General features: G+C 64.6%; 2 protein-coding genes across 2 annotated transcripts in view; one reads left to right on the top strand and one right to left on the bottom strand.

Moving 5' to 3' along the window:
• The window catches only part of LOC147086771 (uncharacterized), a 518811-nt gene that overhangs the window by 213607 nt on the left and 287082 nt on the right, over window positions 1-18122 (top strand). The gene's annotated exons all lie outside the window — the stretch shown is intronic.
• The window catches only part of otud5a (OTU deubiquitinase 5a), a 50124-nt gene continuing 42374 nt past the window's right edge, over window positions 10373-18122 (bottom strand). Inside the window, 5 exon segments of the mRNA XM_085978320.1 lie at window positions 10373-10595; window positions 11654-11839; window positions 13689-13840; window positions 14557-14731; window positions 14851-15033. Of these exon segments, the coding sequence (XP_085834446.1) occupies window positions 10395-10595; window positions 11654-11839; window positions 13689-13840; window positions 14557-14731; window positions 14851-15033 (897 nt within the window). The 3' untranslated portion in view covers window positions 10373-10394.

The raw sequence follows: 18122 nt of genomic DNA, 5'->3' as shown, positions 1-18122 counted from the left end.
CGAGAGAGAGAGAGACGGCGCGCCTGAGGGCGAGAGAGAGAGACGGCGCGCGAGGGCGAGAGAGAGATAGACGTGCAGCGCCTCGAGGGCGAGAGAGAGAGACGTGCGCGCGAGGGCGAGAGAGAGAGACGGCGCGCGAGGGCGAGAGAGAGAGACGAGCGCGCGAGGGCGAGAGAGAGAGACGCGCGCTGAGGGCGAGAGAGAGAGACGCGCGCGAGGGCGAGAGAGAGAGACCGCGCGAGGGCGAGAGAGAGAGACCGCGCGCGAGGGCGAGAGAGAGAGACCGCGCGCGAGGGCGAGAGAGAGAGACGGCGCGCGAGGGCGAGAGAGAGAGACGGCGCGCGAGGGCGAGAGAGAGAGACGCGCGCGAGGGCGAGAGAGAGAGACGCGCGCGAGGGCGAGAGAGAGAGACCGCGCGCGAGGGCGAGAGAGAGAGACCGCGCGCGAGGGCGAGAGAGAGAGACCGCGCGCGCGAGAGAGAGACCGCGCGAGAGAGAGAGACCGCGCGCGAGGGCGAGAGAGAGAGACCGCGCGCGAGGGCGAGAGAGAGAGAGACCGCGCGCGAGGGCGAGAGAGAGAGACCGCGCGCGAGGGCGAGAGAGAGAGACCGCGCGCGAGGGCGAGAGAGAGAGACCGCGCGCGAGGGCGAGAGAGAACGCGCGCGAGGGCGAGAGAGAGAGACCGCGCGCGAGGGGCGAGAGAGAGAGACCGCGCGCGAGGGCGAGAGAGAGACGCGCGCGAGGGCGAGAGAGAACGCGCGCGAGGGCGAGGAGAGAGAACGCGCGCGAGGGCAGAGAGAGAGAACCGCGCGCGAGGGCGAGAGAGAGAGAGACGCGCGCGAGGGCGAGAGAGAGAGACGCGCGCGCGGGCGAGAGAGAGAGAACGCGCGCGCGGGCGAGAGAGAGAACGCGCGCGCGGGCGAGAGAGAGAGACGCGCGCGCGGGCGAGAGAGAGAGAACGCGCGCGCGGGCGAGAGAGAGAGAACGCGCGCGCGGGCGAGAGAGAGAGAACGCGCGCGCGGGCGAGAGAGAGAGAACGCGCGCGCGGGGCGAGAGAGAGAGAACGCGCGCGCGGGCGAGAGAGAGAGAACGCTGCGCGCGGGCGAGAGAGAGAGAACGCGCGCGCGGGGCGAGAGAGAGAGAACGCGCGCGCGGGCGAGAGAGAGAGAACGCGCGCGCGGGCGAGAGAGAGAGAACGCTGCGCGCGGGCGAGAGAGAGAGAACGCGCGCGCGGGCGAGAGAGAGAGAACGCGCGCGCGGGCGAGAGAGAGAGAACGCCGCGCGCGGGCGAGAGAGAGAGAACGCTGCGCGCGGGCGAGAGAGAGAGAACGCGCGCGCGGGCGAGAGAGAGAGAACGCGCGCGCGGGCGAGAGAGAGAGAACGCGCGCGCGGGCGAGAGAGAGAGAACGCGCGCGCGGGCGAGAGAGAGAGAACGCGCGCGCGGGCGAGAGAGAGAGAACGCGCGCGCGGGCGAGAGAGAGAGAACGCGCGCGCGGGCGAGAGAGAGAGAACGCGCGCGCGGGCGAGAGAGAGAGAACGCGCGCGCGGGCGAGAGAGAGAGAACGCGCGCGCGGGCGAGAGAGAGAGAACGCGCGCGCGGGCGAGAGAGAGAGAACGCGCGCGCGGGCGAGAGAGAGAGAACGCGCGCGCGGGCGAGAGAGAGAGAACGCGCGCGCGGGCGAGAGAGAGAGAACGCGCGCGCGGGCGAGAGAGAGAGAACGCGCGCGCGGGCGAGAGAGAGAGAACGCGCGCGCGGGCGAGAGAGAGAGAACGCTGCGCGCGGGCGAGAGAGAGAGAACGCGCGCGCGGGCGAGAGAGAGAGAGAACGCGCGCGCGGGCGAGAGAGAGAGAACGCGCGCGCGGGCGAGAGAGAGAGAACGCGCGCGCGGGCGAGAGAGAGAGAGAACGCGCGCGCGGGCGAGAGAGAGAGAACGCGCGCGCGGGCGAGAGAGAGAGAACGCGCGCGCGGGGCGAGAGAGAGAGAGAACGCGCGCCGCGGGCGAGAGAGAGAGAACGCGCGCGAGGGTCGAGAGAGAGAGAGAGAACGCGCGTCGGAGGGCGAGAGAGAGAGAACGCGCGCGAGGGCGAGAGAGAGAGACGAGGAGAGAGAGAGAGAACGCGCGCAAGGGCGAGAGAGAGAGAGAGAGAGAACGCGCGCCGAGGGCGAGAGAGAGAGAGAACGCGAGCTGAGGGCGAGAGAGAGAGAACGCGCGCGAGGGGAGAGAGAGAGAGACGCGCGAGGGCGAGAGAGAGAGAACGCGCGCGAGGGCGAGAGACGCGCGCGAGGGCGAGAGAGAGAGAGAACGCGCGCGAGACGAGAGAGAGAGAGAACGCGCGCGAGGGCGAGAGAGAGAGAACGCGCGCGAGGGCGAGAGAGAGAGAACGCGCGCGAGGGCAGAGAGAGAGAACGCGCGCGAGGGCGAGAGAGAGAACGCGCGCGAGGGCGAGAGAGAGAACGCGCGCGAGGGCGAGAGAGAGAACGCGCGCGAGGGCGAGAGAGAGAACGCGCGCGAGGGCGAGAGAGAGAACGCGCGCGAGGGCGAGAGAGAGAACGCGCGCGAGGGCGAGAGAGAGAACGCGCGCAGAGGGCGAGAGAGAGAACTGCGCGCGAGGGCGAGAGAGAGAACGCGCGCGAGGGCGAGAGAGAGAACGCGCGCGAGGGCGAGAGAGAGAACGCGCGCGAGGCGAGAGAGAGAACGCGCGCGAGGGCGAGAGAGAGAACGCGCGCGAGGGCGAGAGAGAGAACGCGCGCGAGGGCGAGAGAGAGAACGCGCGCGAGGGCGAGAGAGAGAACGCGCGCAGAGGGCGAGAGAGAGAACGCGCGCGAGGGCGAGAGAGAGAACGCGCGCGAGGGCGAGAGAGAGAACGCGCGCGAGGGCGAGAGAGAGAACGCGCGCGAGGGCGAGAGAGAGAACGCGCGCGAGGGCGAGAGAGAGAACGCGCCTGAGGGCGAGAGAGAGAACGCCGCGAGGGCGAGAGAGAACGCGCGCGAGGGCGAGAGAGAGAACGCCGAAAGACGCGCGAGGGCGAGAGAGAGAACGCGCGCGAGGGCGAGAGAGAGAACGCGCGCGAGGGCGAGAGAGAGAACGCGCGCGAGGGCGAGAGAGAGAACGCGCGCGAGGGCGAGAGAGAGAACGCGCGCGAGGGCGAGAGAGAGAACGCGCGCGAGGGCGAGAGAGAGAACGCGCGCCGAGGGCGAGAGAGAGAACGCGCGCGAGGGCGAGAGAGAGAGAGAACGCGCGCGAGGGCGAGAGAGAGAGAGAACGCGCGCGAGGGCGAGAGAGAGAGAACGCGCGCGAGGGCGAAGAGAGAGAGAGAACGCGCGCGAGGGCGAGAGAGAGAGAGACCGCGCGCGAGGGCGAGAGAGAGAGAGACCGCGCGCGAGGGCGAGAGAGACCGCGCGCGAGGGCGAGAGAGACCGCGCGCGAGGGCGAGAGAGACCGCGCGCGAGGGCGAGAGAGACCGCGCGCGAGGGCGAGAGAGACCGCGCGCGAGGGCGAGAGAGACCGCGCGCGAGGGCGAGAGAGACCGCGCGCTGAGGGCGAGAGAGACCGCGCGCGAGGGCGAGAGAGACCGCGCGCGAGGGCGAGAGAGACCGCGCGCGAGGGCGAGAGAGACCGCGCGCGAGGGCGAGAGAGACCGCGCGCGAGGGCGAGAGAGACCGCGCGCGAGGGCGAGAGAGACCGCGCGCTGAGGGCGAGAGAGACCGCGCGCGAGGGCGAGAGAGACCGCGCGCGAGGGCGAGAGAGACCGCGCGCGAGGGCGAGAGAGACCGCGCGCGAGGGCGAGAGAGACCGCGCGCGAGGGCGAGAGAGACCGCGCGCGAGGGCGAGAGAGACCGCGCGCGAGGGCGAGAGAGACCGCGCGCGAGGGCGAGAGAGACCGCGCGCGAGGGCGAGAGAGACCGCGCGCGAGGGCGAGAGAGAGACCGCGCGCGAGGGCGAGAGAGAGAGAGACCGCGCGCGAGGGCGAGAGAGAGAGAGACCGCGCGCGAGGGCGAGAGAGAGAGACCGCGCGCGAGGGCGAGAGAGAGAGACCGCGCGCGAGGGCGAGAGAGAGACCGCGCGCTGAGGGCGAGAGAGAGAGAGACCGCGCGCGAGGGCGAGAGAGAGAGAGACCGCGCGCGAGGGCGAGAGAGAGAGAGACCGCGCGCGAGGGCGCGAGAGAGAGAGACCGCGCGCGAGGGCGAGAGAGAGAGACCGCGCGCGAGGGCGAGAGAGAGACCGCGCGCGAGGGCGAGAGAGAGAGAGACCGCGCGCGAGGGCGAGAGAGAGAGAGACCGCGCGCGAGGGCGAGAGAGAGAGAGAGACCGCGCGCGAGGGCGAGAGAGAGAGAGACCGCGCGCGCGAGGGCGAGAGAGAGAGAGACCGCGCGCGAGGGCGAGAGAGAGATCGCGCGCGAGGGCGAGAGAGACCGCGCGCGAGGGCGAGAGAGAGACCGCGCGCGAGGGCGAGAGAGAGACCGCGCGCGAGGGCGAGAGAGAGGACCGCGCGCGAGGGCGAGAGAGAGACCGCGCGCGAGGGCGAGAGAGAGACCGCGCGCGAGGGCGAGAGAGAGACCGCGCGCGAGGGCGAGAGAGAGACCGCGCGCGAGGGGCGAGAGAGAGACCGCGCGCGAGGGCGAGAGAGAGACCGCGCGCTGAGGGCGAGAGAGAGACCGCGCGCGAGGGCGAGAGAGAGACCGCGCGCGAGGGCGAGAGAGAGACCGCGCGCGAGGGCGAGAGAGAGACCCGCGCGCGAGGGCGAGAGAGAGACCGCGCGCGAGGGCGAGAGAGAGACCGCGCGCGAGGGCGAGAGAGAGACCGCGCGCGAGGGCGAGAGAGAGACCGCGCGCGAGGGCGAGAGAGAGACCGCGCGCTGAGGGCGAGAGAGAGACCGCGCGCGAGGGCGAGAGAGAGACCGCGCGCGAGGGCGAGAGAGAGACCGCGCGCGAGGCCGAGAGAGAGACCGCGCGCGAGGCCGAGAGAGAGACCGCGCGCGAGGCCGAGAGAGAGACCGCGCGCAGAGGGCGAGAGAGAGAACGCGCGCGAGGGCGAGAGAGAGAACGCGCGCGAGGGCGAGAGAGAGAACGCGCGCGAGGGCGAGAGAGAGAACGCGCGCTGAGGGCGAGAGAGAGAACGCGCGCGAGGGCGAGAGAGAGAGGGAACGCGCGCGAGGGCGAGAGAGAGAGGGAACGCGCGCGAGGGCGAGAGAGAGGGAACGCGCGCGAGGGCGAGAGAGAGAGAACGCGCGCGAGGGCGAGAGAGAGAGACCGCGCGCTGAGGGCGAGAGAGAGAGAGACCGCGCGCGAGGGCGAGAGAGAGGACCGCGCGCTGAGGGCGAGAGAGAGAACGCGCGCGAGGGCGAGAGAAAGAACGCGCGCGAGGGCGAGAGAGAGAGAGAGACCGCGCGCGAGGGCGAGAGACCGCGCGCGAGGGCGAGAGAGACCGCGCGCGAGGGCGAGAGAGACCGCGCGCGAGGGCGAGAGAGACCGCGCGCGAGGGCGAGAGAGACGCGCGCGAGGGCGAGAGAGACCGCGCGCGAGGGCGAGAGAGACCGCGCGCGAGGGCGAGAGAGACCGCGCGCGAGGGCGAGAGAGACCGCGCGCGAGGGCGAGAGAGACCGCGCGCGAGGGCGAGAGAGACCGCGCGCGAGGGCGAGAGAGACCGCGCGCGAGGGCGAGAGAGACCGCGCGCGAGGGCGAGAGAGACCGCGCGCGAGGGCGAGAGAGACCGCGCGCGAGGGCGAGAGAGACAGCGCGCGAGGGCGAGAGAGACCGCGCGCGAGGGCGAGAGAGAGAGAGACCGCGCGCGGAGGGCGAGAGAGAGAGAGACCGCGCGCGAGGGCGAGAGAGAGAGAGACCGCGCGCGAGGGCGAGAGAGAGAGACCGCGCGCGAGGGCGAGAGAGAGAGAGACCGCGCGCGAGGGCGAGAGAGACGCGCGCGAGGGCGAGAGAGAGAGAGACCGCGCGCGAGGGCGAGAGAGAGAGAGACCGCGCGCGAGGGCGAGAGAGAGAGAGACCGCGCGCGAGGGCGAGAGAGACCGCGCGCGAGGGCGAGAGAGAGACCGCGCGCGAGGGCGAGAGAGAGACCGCGCGCTAGAGGGCGAGAGAGAGACCGCGCGCGAGGCGAGAGAGAGACCGCGCGGAGGGCGAGAGAGAGACCGCGCGCGAGGGCGAGAGAGAGACCGCGCGCGAGGGCGAGAGAGAGACCGCGCGCGAGGGCGAGAGAGAGACCGCGCGCGAGGGCGAGAGAGAGACCGCGCGAGGCGAGAGAGAGACCGCGCGCGAGGGCGAGAGAGAGACCGCGCGCGAGGGCGAGAGAGAGACGCGCGCGCGAGGGCGAGAGAGAGACCGCGCGCGAGGGCGAGAGAGAGACCGCGCGCGAGGGCGAGAGAGAGACCGCGCGCGAGGGCGAGAGAGAGACCGCGCGCTGAGGGCGAGAGAGAGACCGCGCGCGAGGGCGAGAGAGAGACCGCGCGCTGAGGGCGAGAGAGAGACCGCGCGCGAGGGCGAGAGAGAGACCGCGCGCTGAGGGCGAGAGAGAGACCGCGCGCGAGGGCGAGAGAGAGACCGCGCGCGAGGGCGAGAGAGAGACCGCGCGCGAGGGCGAGAGAGAGACCGCGCGCGAGGGCGAGAGAGAGACGCGCGCGAGGGCGAGAGAGAGACCGCGCGCTGAGGGCGAGAGAGAGACCGCGCGCGAGGGCGAGAGAGAGACCGCGCGCGAGGGCGAGAGAGAGACCGCGCGCGAGGGCGAGAGAGAGACCGCGCGCGAGGGCGAGAGAGAGACCGCGCGCGAGGGCGAGAGAGAGACCGCGCGCGAGGGCGAGAGAGAGACCGCGCGCGAGGGCGAGAGAGAGACCGCGCGCGAGGGCGAGAGAGAGACCGCGCGCGAGGGCGAGAGAGAGACCGCGCGCTGAGGGCGAGAGAGAGACCGCGCGCGAGGGCGAGAGAGAGACCGCGCGCGCGGGAGACCGCGCGCTGAGGGCGAGAGAGAGGACCGCGCGCGCGGGAGACCGCGCGCGAGGGCGAGAGAGACCGCGCGCGAGGGCGAGAGAGACCGCGCGCGAGGGCGAGAGAGAGAGCCGCGCGCGAGGGAGACCGCGCGCGAGGGCGAGAGAGACCGCGCGCTGAGGGCGAGAGAGGACCGCGCGCGAGGGCGAGAGACCGCGCGCGAGGGCGAGAGAGACCGCGCGCGAGGGCGAGAGAGACCGCGCGCGAGGGCGAGGAGAGAGACCGCGCGCGAGGGCGAGAGAGAGACCGCGCGCGAGGGCGAGAGAGAGACCGCGCGAGGGCGAGAGAGACCGCGCGCGAGGGCGAGAGAGAGACCGCGCGCGAGGCCGAGAGAGAGACCGCGCGCGAGGCCGAGAGAGAGACCGCGCGCGAGGCCGAGAGAGAGACCGCGCGCGAGGCCGAGAGAGAGACCGCGCGCGAGGCCGAGAGAGAGACCGCGCGCTGAGGCCGAGAGAGAGACCGCGCGCGAGGCCGAGAGAGAGACCGCGCGCGAGGCCGAGAGAGAGACCGCGCGCTTGAGGGCGAGAGAGAGAACGCGCGCGAGGGCGAGAGAGAGAGGGAACGCGCGTCGAGGGCGAGAGAGAGGGAACGCGCGCGAGGGCGAGAGAGAGAGAACGCGCGCGAGGGCGAGAGAGAGAGACCGCGCGCGAGGGCGAGAGAGAGAGGACCGCGCGCGAGGGCGAGAGAGAGAGACCGCGCGCTGAGGGCGAGAGAGAGAGACCGCGCGCGAGGGCGAGAGAGAGAGACCGCGCGCGAGGGCGAGAGAGAGAGACCGCGCGCAGAGGGCGAGAGAGAGAGACCGCGCGCGAGGGCGAGAGAGAGAGACCGCGCGCGAGGGGCGAGAGAGAGACCGCGCGCGAGGGCGAGAGAGAGACCGCGCGCGAGGGCGAGAGAGAGAACGCGCGCTGAGGGCGAGAGAGAGAGACCGCGCGCTGAGGGCGAGAGAGAGACCGCGCGCGAGGGCGAGAGAGAGAGAGACCGCGCGCGAGGGCGAGAGAGAGAGACCGCGCGCGAGGGCGAGAGAGACCGCGCGCGAGGGCGAGAGAGAGAGACCGCGCGCGAGGGCGAGAGAGAGACCGCGCGCTGAGGGCGAGAGAGAGAGACCGCGCACGAGGGCGAGAGAGAGAGACCGCGCGCGAGGGCGAGAGAGAGAGAGACCGCGCGCGAGGGCGAGAGAGAGAGAGACCGCGCGCTGAGGGCGAGAGAGAGAGAGACCGCGCGCGAGGGCGAGAGAGAGAGAGACCTGCGCGCGAGGGCGAGAGAGAGAGAGACCGCGCGCGAGGGCGAGAGAGAGAGAGACCGCGCGCTGAGGGCGAGAGAGAGAGAGACCGCGCGCGAGGGCGAGAGAGAGAGAGACCGCGCGCGAGGGCGAGAGAGAGAGAGACCGCGCGCGAGGGCGAGAGAGAGAGAGACCGCGCGCTGAGGGGCGAGAGAGAGAGAGACCGCGCGCGAGGGCGAGAGAGAGAGAGACCGCGCGCGAGGGCGAGAGAGAGAGAGACCGCGCGCGAGGGCGAGAGAGAGACCGCGCGCTGAGGGCGAGAGAGAGAGAGACCGCGCGCTGAGGGCGAGAGAGAGAGAGACCGCGCGCGAGGGCGAGAGAGAGAGAGACCGCGCGCGAGGGCGAGAGAGAGAGAGACCGCGCGCGAGGGCTGAGAGAGAGAGACCGCGCGCGAGGCGAGAGAGAGAGAGACCGCGCGCTGAGGGCGAGAGAGAGAGAGACCGCGCGCGAGGGCGAGAGAGAGAGAGACCGCGCGCGAGGGCGAGCGAGAGAGACCGCGCGCGAGGGCGAGAGACCGCGCGCTGAGGGCGAGAGAGAGAGAGACCGCGCGCGAGGGCGAGAGAGAGAGAGACCGCGGCGCGAGGGCGAGAGAGAGACCGCGCGCGAGGGCGAGAGAGAGAGAGACCGCGCGCTCATGAGGGCGAGAGAGAGACCGCGCGCGAGGGCGAGAGAGAGAGAGACCGCGCGCGAGGGCGAGAGAGAGAGAGACCGCGCGCGAGGGCGAGAGAGAGAGAGAACGCGCGCGAGGGCGAGAGAGAGAGCGGCGCGCGAGGGCGAGAGAGAGAACGCGCGCGAGGGCGAGAGAGAGAACGCGCGCGAGGGCGAGAGAGAGAACGCGCGCGAGGGCGAGAGAGAGAACGCGCGCGCGGGCGAGAGAGAGAACGCGGCGCGCGGGCGAGAGAGAGAACGCGCGCGAGGCGAGAGAGAGAACGCGCGCTGAGGGCGAGAGAGAGAACGCGCGCGAGGGCGAGAGAGAGAACGCGCGCGAGGGCGAGAGAGAGAACGCGCGCTGAGGGCGAGAGAGAGAACGCGCGCGAGGGCGAGAGAGAGAACGCGCGCGAGGGCGAGAGAGAGAACGCGCGCGAGGGCGAGAGAGAGAACGCGCGCGAGGGCGAGAGAGAGAACGCGCGCGAGGGCGAGAGAGAGAACGCGCGCGAGGGCGAGAGAGAGAACGCGCGCTGAGGGCGAGAGAGAGAACGCGCGCGAGGGCGAGAGAGAGAACGCGCGCGAGGGCGAGAGAGAGAACGCGCGCGAGGGGCGAGAGAGAGAACGCGCGCGAGGGCGAGAGAGAGAACGCGCGCGAGGGCGAGAGAGAGAACGCGCGCGAGGGCGAGAGAGAGAACGCGCGCGAGGGCGAGAGAGAGAACGCGCGCGAGGGCGAGAGAGAGAACGCGCGCTGAGGGCGAGAGAGAGAACGCGCGCGAGGGCGAGAGAGAGAACGCGCGCTGAGGGCGAGAGAGAGAACGCGCGCGAGAGCGAGAGAGAGAACGCGCGAGAGGGCGAGAGAGAGAACGCGCGCGAGGGCGAGAGAGAACGCGCGCGAGGGCGAGAGAGAACGCGTGCGAGGGCGAGAGAGAGAGAACGCGTGCGAGGGCGCGAGAGAGAGAACGCGTGCGAGGGCGGGGAGAGAGAACGCGTGCGAGGGCGGAGAGAGAGAACGCGTGCGAGGGCGGGGAGAGAGAACGAACGCGTGCGAGGGTGAGAGATGAGAGAGAGAGAACGCGTGCGAGGGCGGGAGAGAACGCGCGCGAGCGCGGAGAGATCGCGTGCGAGGGCAAGAGAGAGGGAGATCGTGTGCGAGCGCGGGACAGAGAGAACGCGTGCTCCCATGGGCTTGGATTGGGCGGGGGGGGGGCGCGTGGGGGAGTGGTGTGGAATTAAATCAGGCAGGCTTCCGGCTATCCCGCTGGTGAGTGCGGCAGAAGACAGACCAGTTGCGATTCCGGGCCGGTGCACCTCCGCTTACCGGGGGCCTCTGGACGGAGCGGGCGGAAGTGTGCAGGGCACTGGGCCAGGGCAGGATTTGGCTCAGCTGCGATGCCCTCTGTGGTCGAGCAGCCCGTGGCCGCTCGGAGCGGCGACAGAACGGGAACAGCAAGAGGTCCGAGGGGCGGGCAGCTCCCACACTAACCTGGCGCACAGGGCGAGGGGGGCTTGGCGAGGGCACTGCCAGGGGACGGGGGCTTCAAGCTGGCGTCTGCGTGAGGGTCGGAATGTTCCGGCGATGGCGCTGAGCTCCGCTGCCGGGGCGAGCGCCCGCTCCACTCTTCCAGTCCGCTGCTGGCAGCGGCCGTCGCAGAGCTGCACGTCGCGGAGGCTTTCCGGGGCTGGAAGACACAAGAGGGGATTCAACTGTTAGTGAACAAACACTCTCTGTACAGTTACAGCACATACTCCAACAGGAACTCCATAGAGTGAGTGATCCTTACCCTGCTGAATAAACAGTGACTCTACAGTTACAGTGAGTAACCCTTACACTGTACAGTTACAGCCAGTGATCCTTACCCTGCTGAATAAACAGTAACACTGTACAGTTACAGTGAGTGATCCTTACCCTGCTGAATAAACAGTAACTGTACAATGAGTGACCCTTACTCTGCTGAATAAACAGTAACTCTGTACAGTTAGTGATCCTTACCCTGCTGAATAAACAGTGACTGTACAGTTACAGCCAGTGACCCTTACCCTGCTGAATAAACAGTAACCGTACCAGTTACACAGTAAGTGACCCGTATCCTGCTGAATAAACAGTGACTGTACAGTTACACAATGAGTGATCCTTACCCTGCTGAATAAACAGTGACCGTACAGTTACACAATGAGTGATCCTTACCCTGCTGAATAAAGTGATTCTACAGTTACAGTGAGATCCTTACCCTGCTGAATAAACAGTGACTGTAGTTACAGCCAGTGATCCTTACCCTGCTGAATAAACAGTAACACGGTACAGTTACACAATGAGCGACCCGTACCCTGAACAGCATCTCTGTACAATTACACAGTAACTCTTACCCTGCATAAACAGTAACTGTACAGTTACAGTTAGTAACTCTTACCCTGAATAAACTGTAACTCTGTACAGTTACACAATGAGCAACCCGTACCCTGAACAGCATCTCTGTAGTTATACAGTGAGTAACTCTTACCCTGAATAAACAGTAACTGTAGTTACAGTGAGTAACTCTTACCCTGAATAAATGGTAACTCTGTACAAATACAGTGAGTAACTCTTACCCTGAATAAACTGTAACTGTACAGTTACACAGTGAGCAACTCTTACCCTGAATAAACTGTAACTCTGTGCAGTTACACAATGAGTGACCCTTACCCTGAACAGTAACTCTGTACAGTTACGTAGCCCCCAGCTCCAGCCACCACCCCTCACCTGTCGGGCCTGTTTCTCCTGGTCACGCAGCCACTGCAGGTACGACTCGCGGGCGACCTGCTCCTCGATGGCCTCGTTCGTTGCCTCCCAGTCCGTGGCCCGCTTTTTGTCCTCCAGCATCTGCTGCTCGATCCACGACTCCTCCGAGGTTTTGATGGCGTTCTTCATCAGCGACTGGTCTGCGGACTGTGAGAGACGAGACGTGAGTGGGGAGACTTGGCGAGGACGTGGAAACAGGCCGAACGCGAGAAGCGCCCCAAAACTTCTGGAGGCAGCGGTGCCATGGAGACGAGGAAGGTCCCAGGTTCCAGCCTGGGTGGGAGCCCAGTTGGCCTCAGTACCTCAGAATTGGAAGGGGGGTGGGACGGGAAGAGGCAGTACAGAACAAAAAAAAAAGAAAGCCAGTCATTTCATGCTGGTTTCTTCTAAGCTGCAGCTGGGAATTTACAAGCAGTTGCAAATTTGCTGCAATTACGCTCCAGGTGACCTGAGGACCGCCTATTTGCAGCGATTAGGTTTCTGGGGCCTTAAAAGGATGGAGCCACTTAAACACAGATGCACTTCAGCAGCAGAATAATACATGGTGTAAAACTCCCAACAGTTATATATATAAAAAAAATAAGTACACCATCCTGCTTTGGGCAGGGCACAGGTAGAGCGAGCGACGCCCGTGAAACCACACCCCAAGAAGGACTCGCATTCCTGTCGCGCCTTTCGCGACTGCAGCACCTCCCCAAAGCATGTTAAGAACATAGGAGCAGGAGTCGGCCATTCGGCCCCTCGAGCCTGCCCCGCCATTCGATAAGATCCTGGCTGATCTTCTACCTCAACTTCACTTTCCCGCCCCGATCCCCTGATTTCCCGAGGGCTCAAAAATCTAGCGATCTCAGCCTTGAATATGCTCAACGACTGAGCATCCACAGCCCTCTGGGGTAGAAAATTCCAAAGATTCACCACCCTCTTGAGAGAAGAAATTCCTCATCTCCAGTCCAAAATGGCCGACCCCTTATCCCGATGGGGCTAACTGGATTGCTCTTCGAAAGAGCCGGCGCAGGCTCGATGGGCCAAATGGCCTCGTGCTGTGCCATATTATTCTCTGATATATTTTACTCAATCTCTCCAATTAAATATTGGGAAGGCCGAAGCCATTGTTTTCGGTTCCCGTCACAAACTCCGTTCCCCCAGCCACCGACTCCATCCCTCTCCCTAACATCTGTCTAAGGCTGAACCATACTGTTCGCAACCTTGGTGTCATATTTGACCCTGAAATGAGCTTCCAACCACATATCCGCAGCATAACTAAGACCGCCTGTTTCCACCTCCGTAACATCGCCCGTCTCCGCCCCTGCCTCAGCTCATCCGCTGCTGAAACCCTCACCCCTGCCTTTGTTATGTCCAGGCTTGACTATTCCAACGCACTCCTGGCTGGCCTCCAACATTCCACCCTACGTAAACTTGAGGTCATCCAAAACCCTGCTGCCCCGTGTCCTAACTCGCACCGAGTCCCGTTCGCCCATCACCCCCTGTGCTCGCTGACCTACATTGGCTCCCGGTTAAGCAGCGCCGCGATTTCAAAATTCTCATCCTCGTTTACAAATCCCTCCATGGCCTCCTCGTCCCCCTCCCTCTCTTTCTAACCTCCTCCAGCCCCACAACTCCGAGATATCTGTGCGCCTCTAATTCTGCCCTCTTGAGCATCCCTGATTATAATCGCTCAACCTTTGGTGGCCGTGCCTTCTGTTGCTGAAGCTCTGGAATTCCCTTCCGAAGCCTCTCCACCTCTCTTTCCTTAAAATGGACCTCTTTCACCAAGCTTTTGGTCACCTGCCCTAATTTCTCCTTATGTGGCTCGGTGTCAAATTTGTTGCCTTATAACACTCCTGTGCAGCGCCGTGGACGTTTTACTACGTTAAAGGCACTATATAAATACTGCTACTTGTTGTTGTAGGACAGCCAGGTACTTTTGAAGGGTTATAATGTTGGGAGACGCGGCAGCCAAGTTGCGCGCAGCAAGCGGCGAGAATCGAGACAATACTCACGCCGGTTTGAAGGCTGGGAGGCCAAGCCCCACTCCGATCGTGGCCTTGTTGGGGTTCACCACGGAGTTGTAGTGGATATTGCGGTGATAGCTGACCCGGATGGGCTCGTCCTCTGTCTGGTGAATGCCATGGAACGTGTTGATGGGCTCTGCCAACAGCCAAAATAATAACGTCAGGTACGGCGTGTCAGAAAGAACGGGCTCGCGTCTTTCACCGCCTTGGGGTCGGGAACGGCCTGAAGCGCTTCACGGCCAACGTGTCAGCTGTGGCTCAGTGGGCAGCACCCCTCAGTACTGAGGGAGCGCCCGCGCCGGAGGGGCGGCGCCGAGGGAGCGCCCGCGCCGTCGGAGAGGCGACAGACCGGGGGGGGGGGGGGGCCGGGAGGAGGAAGGAGAGATAGAGACAGAGGACGAAGAGGAGAGGGAACAAGAGAAAGAGAGTATAGAGAGAGAAAGAGGAGTGAGAGAGCTGGTGGTAGGGTGTGTGCAGCTTACGCGGCCATTTTCTATTATAAATATGGACACAGGATTCGAAACTGGGAATAATTGACAGGAGATGCGTGGAGTTGTACTACAGTGTAGATAGTGATCAATAGGAACGCTGACCACTTGGGAAGCAGAGCTGGTTGGAGCAGGGAAATTTGCCTGTGGGGCAGGCGGAGGAGCCGGGAGGGGTAAAACCATGGGCCTACAACACCGCCAGTGGCGGGAGGGCGTAACTACAGCGTGACGTGTTGACATAGCAAATTCCCATTGTAATTTCCTCCCCCCCCCCCCCCCCCAACCCGGAGAGGCGCGACAGATGAGCACGAGACGGACAGGCCCACGCCCCCAACCCCGGTGGACGTTTGCGGGGATTACGTACCGAGATTTTCCTCGCCGGCCGCGCTGTACTGGTAAACCTCGACCGGTCGGTTGTACATCTCGGCCATGGCCTGCATCTCGATGTGGTTGCCGTGGCAGCTGCTCATCCGCTTGCGGTTGATGTAGGTGGTAAAGTCCTCGGTCACGTAGTTGGAGAAGTAGTCCGCGTTCTTCACCTGCAATCAGAGGGAGCAGAGGGTGACACAGGTTGGGGGGAGGCGGGGGGGGGGGGGGGGGGGGGAGGTGAGCGAGAGGAGTGGGGAAAGAGAGGGGTGGGGTGATTATAACCTCTTACCAGGTAGTCCATGCAGTGCTTCCTGACCACATCGTGCATGTCCTGGTCGCCGTAAACCTGGTCGGCTGAAAAAGAGAGAAGAGGCAGAGGGTAAACGGAGAGGCCTGGGGGGGGGGGGGGGGGGGGGATCAGAGGGCGGTCGGATACGTCAAGTTCGCGGGAGTGTGCCACCCCTGCTCCCACCTAGCCAGGAGCGAGGGAGGCCGCTGCCACCCCATGTCAGTCTATTGCTGTCCTCCCCGCCCTGGTTCTAATCCGTTCCTCCCCGCCCTGGTTCTAATCCCGTTCCTCCCCGGAGGCACTCACTGCGGCAGTGAGTGCTTTGAAGCAAAGAGTTGGAATAAGCGGGTCTTTTTCCATGTGGCAGGCAGTGACTAGTGGGCTACCGCAGGGATCGGTCCGAGGACCCCAGCTATTCACAATATATATTAATGATCTATACGAGGGAACTAGATGTAATATCTCCAAGTTTGCAGGCGACACAAAGCTGGGTGGGCGTGTGTGCTGTGAGGAGGATGCAGAGAAACTCCAGGATGATTTGGACAGGTTGGGCAGATGCAGTATGATGTGGATAAATGCGAGGTTATCCACTTTGGTGGCAAAAACAGGAAGGCAGATTATCTGAACGGCAATAGATTGGGAGAAGGGGAAGTGCAATGAGACCTGGGTGTCCTTGTGCACCAGTCGCTGAAGGTAAGCATGCAGGTGCAGCAGGCGGTTAAGAAGGCAAATGGTATGTTGGCCTTCGTAGCGAGAGGGTTCGAGTACAGGAACAAGGATGTCTTGCTGCAGTTGTACAGGGCCTTGGTGAGACCACACCTTGAGTATTGTGTGCAGTTTTGGTCGCCTTGTCTGAGGAAGGATGTTCTTGCCATGGAGAGAGTGCAGCGAAGATTCACCAGACTGATACCTGGGATGGCAGGAATGACGTATGAGGAGAGATTAGGTCGATTGGGCTTATACTTGCTGGAGTTCAGAAGAATGAGAGGGGATCTCATTGAAACTTATAAAATTCTAACAGGACTAGACAGACTAGATGCAGGAAGGATGTTCCCGATGGTCGGGGAGTCCACAGTCTAAGGATAAGGGGTAAGCCATTTAGGACAAAGATGAGGAGGAATTTCTTCACCCAGAGAGTGGTGAACCTGTGGAATTCTCTACCACAGAAGGCAGTTGAGGCCAATTCATTAAGTATATTCAAGAAGGAGTTGGATATATTTCTTAAGGCTAAAGGGATCAAGGATATGGGGAGAAGGCAGGGACAGGGTACTGAATTTGGATGATCAGACATGATCACATTGAATGGCGGAGCAGGCTCGAGGGGCCGAATGGCCGACTCCTGCTCCTATCTTCTATGTCCCACAGGCCACTCTCCTTTGCGCGCGAGCCCGGACGTGTTGGTGGACTATGCGGCCAGCGAGGGCATCACCGACGAGCTCACCATTGCCCGGTGTCCGCACGCCGTGGCGACTGAAGTGCCCCCATGCTACCACCACCCCCCGCGTACAATGTCCTGGCATGGCACCAAAAGGAGCGATGCCCCCCTTCACAAGTCTCTCGACCGAGTCACTAGGGAGCAAGGGACGTGTGGCTGTGGGGGTGGTGTAAGGCCATTAGTACATCCCCTCACTATATCGTAACACAGGACAGTACATTCAATTTGAGGGGGCAGTCCCAGGGACCTCCTGTAAATACTGACACACTCCCGGGACCCCGTGTAAATACTGACACACTGCCGGGGACCCCCTGTAAATACTGACACACTCCCCGGGAACCCCCTGTAAATACTGACACACTCCCGCGGACCCCCTGTAAATAATGACACACTCCCGGGGACCCCCTGTAAATACTGACACACTCCCGGGGACCCCCTGTAAATACTGACACACTCCCGGGGACCCCCTGTAAATACTGGCACACTCGCGGGGACCCCCTGCAAATACTGGCACACTCCCCGGGGCCCCCCTGTAAATACTGGCACACTCCCCGGGGCCCCCCTGTAAATACTGGCACACTCCCCGGGGCCCCCCTGTCAATACTGACACACTCCCCGGGGCCCCCCTGTAAATACTGACACACTCCCCGGGGCCCCCCTGTAAATACTGACACACTCCCCGGGGACCCCCTGTAAATACTGACACACTCCCCGGGGCCCCCCTGTAAATACTGACACACTCCCCGGGGACCCCCTGTAAATACTGACACACTCCCCGGGGACCCCCTGTAAATACTGACACACTCCCGGGGACCCCCTGTAAATACTGGCACACTCCCCGGGGACCCCCTGTAAATACTGACACACTCCCGGGGACTCCCTGTAAATACTGACACACTCCCCGGGGACCCCCTGTAAATACTGGCACACTCCCGGGGACCCTCTGTAAATACTGACACACTCCCCGGGGACCCTCTGTAAATACTGGCACACTCCCGGGGACTCCCTGTAAATACTGACACACTCCCCGGGGATCCCCTGTAAATACTGGCACACTCCCGGGGACCCTCTGTAAATACTGACACACTCCCAGGGACCCCCTGTAAATACTGACACACTCCCCGGGGACCCTCTGTAAATACTGACACACTCCCGGGGACCCCCTGTAAATACTGACACACTCCCGGGGACCCTCTGTAAATACTGACACACTCCCGGGGACCCTCTGTAAATACTGACACACTCCCGGGGCCCCCCTGTAAATACTGACACACTCCCGGGGCCCCCCTGTAAATACTGGCACACTCCCGGGGACTCCCTGTAAATACTGACACACTCCCAGGGACCCCCTGTAAATACTGACACACTCCCGGGGACCCTCTGTAAATACTGACACACTGCCGGGGACCCTCTGTAAATACTGACACACTCCCGGGGACCCTCTGTAAATACTGACACACTGCCCAGGGACCCCCCTGTAAATACTGACACACTCCCCGGGGCCCCCCTGTAAATACTGACACACTCCCCGGGGACCCCCTGTAAATACTGACACACTCCCCGGGGACCCCCTGTAAATACTGACACACTCCCGGGGACCCCCTGTAAATACTGACACACTCCCGGGGACCCCCTGTAAATACTGACACACTCCCGGGGACCCCCTGTAAATACTGACACACTCCCGGGGACCCCCTGTAAATACTGACACACTCCCAGGAACCCCCTGTAAATACGAACACACTGCCCAGGGACCCCCTGTAAATACTGACACACTCCCGGGGACCCCCTGTAAATACTGACACACTCCCAGGGACCCCCCTGTAAATACTGACAC

The sequence above is a fragment of the Somniosus microcephalus genome, unplaced genomic scaffold (genome assembly GCF_052327205.1).
Source record: "Somniosus microcephalus isolate GS21.2 unplaced genomic scaffold, FLI_Smic_1.0 unresolved_chr7, whole genome shotgun sequence".
NCBI classification, from domain to species: Eukaryota; Metazoa; Chordata; class Chondrichthyes; order Squaliformes; family Somniosidae; genus Somniosus; species Somniosus microcephalus.
This window is presented reverse-complemented; position numbering and strand designations above follow the sequence as displayed.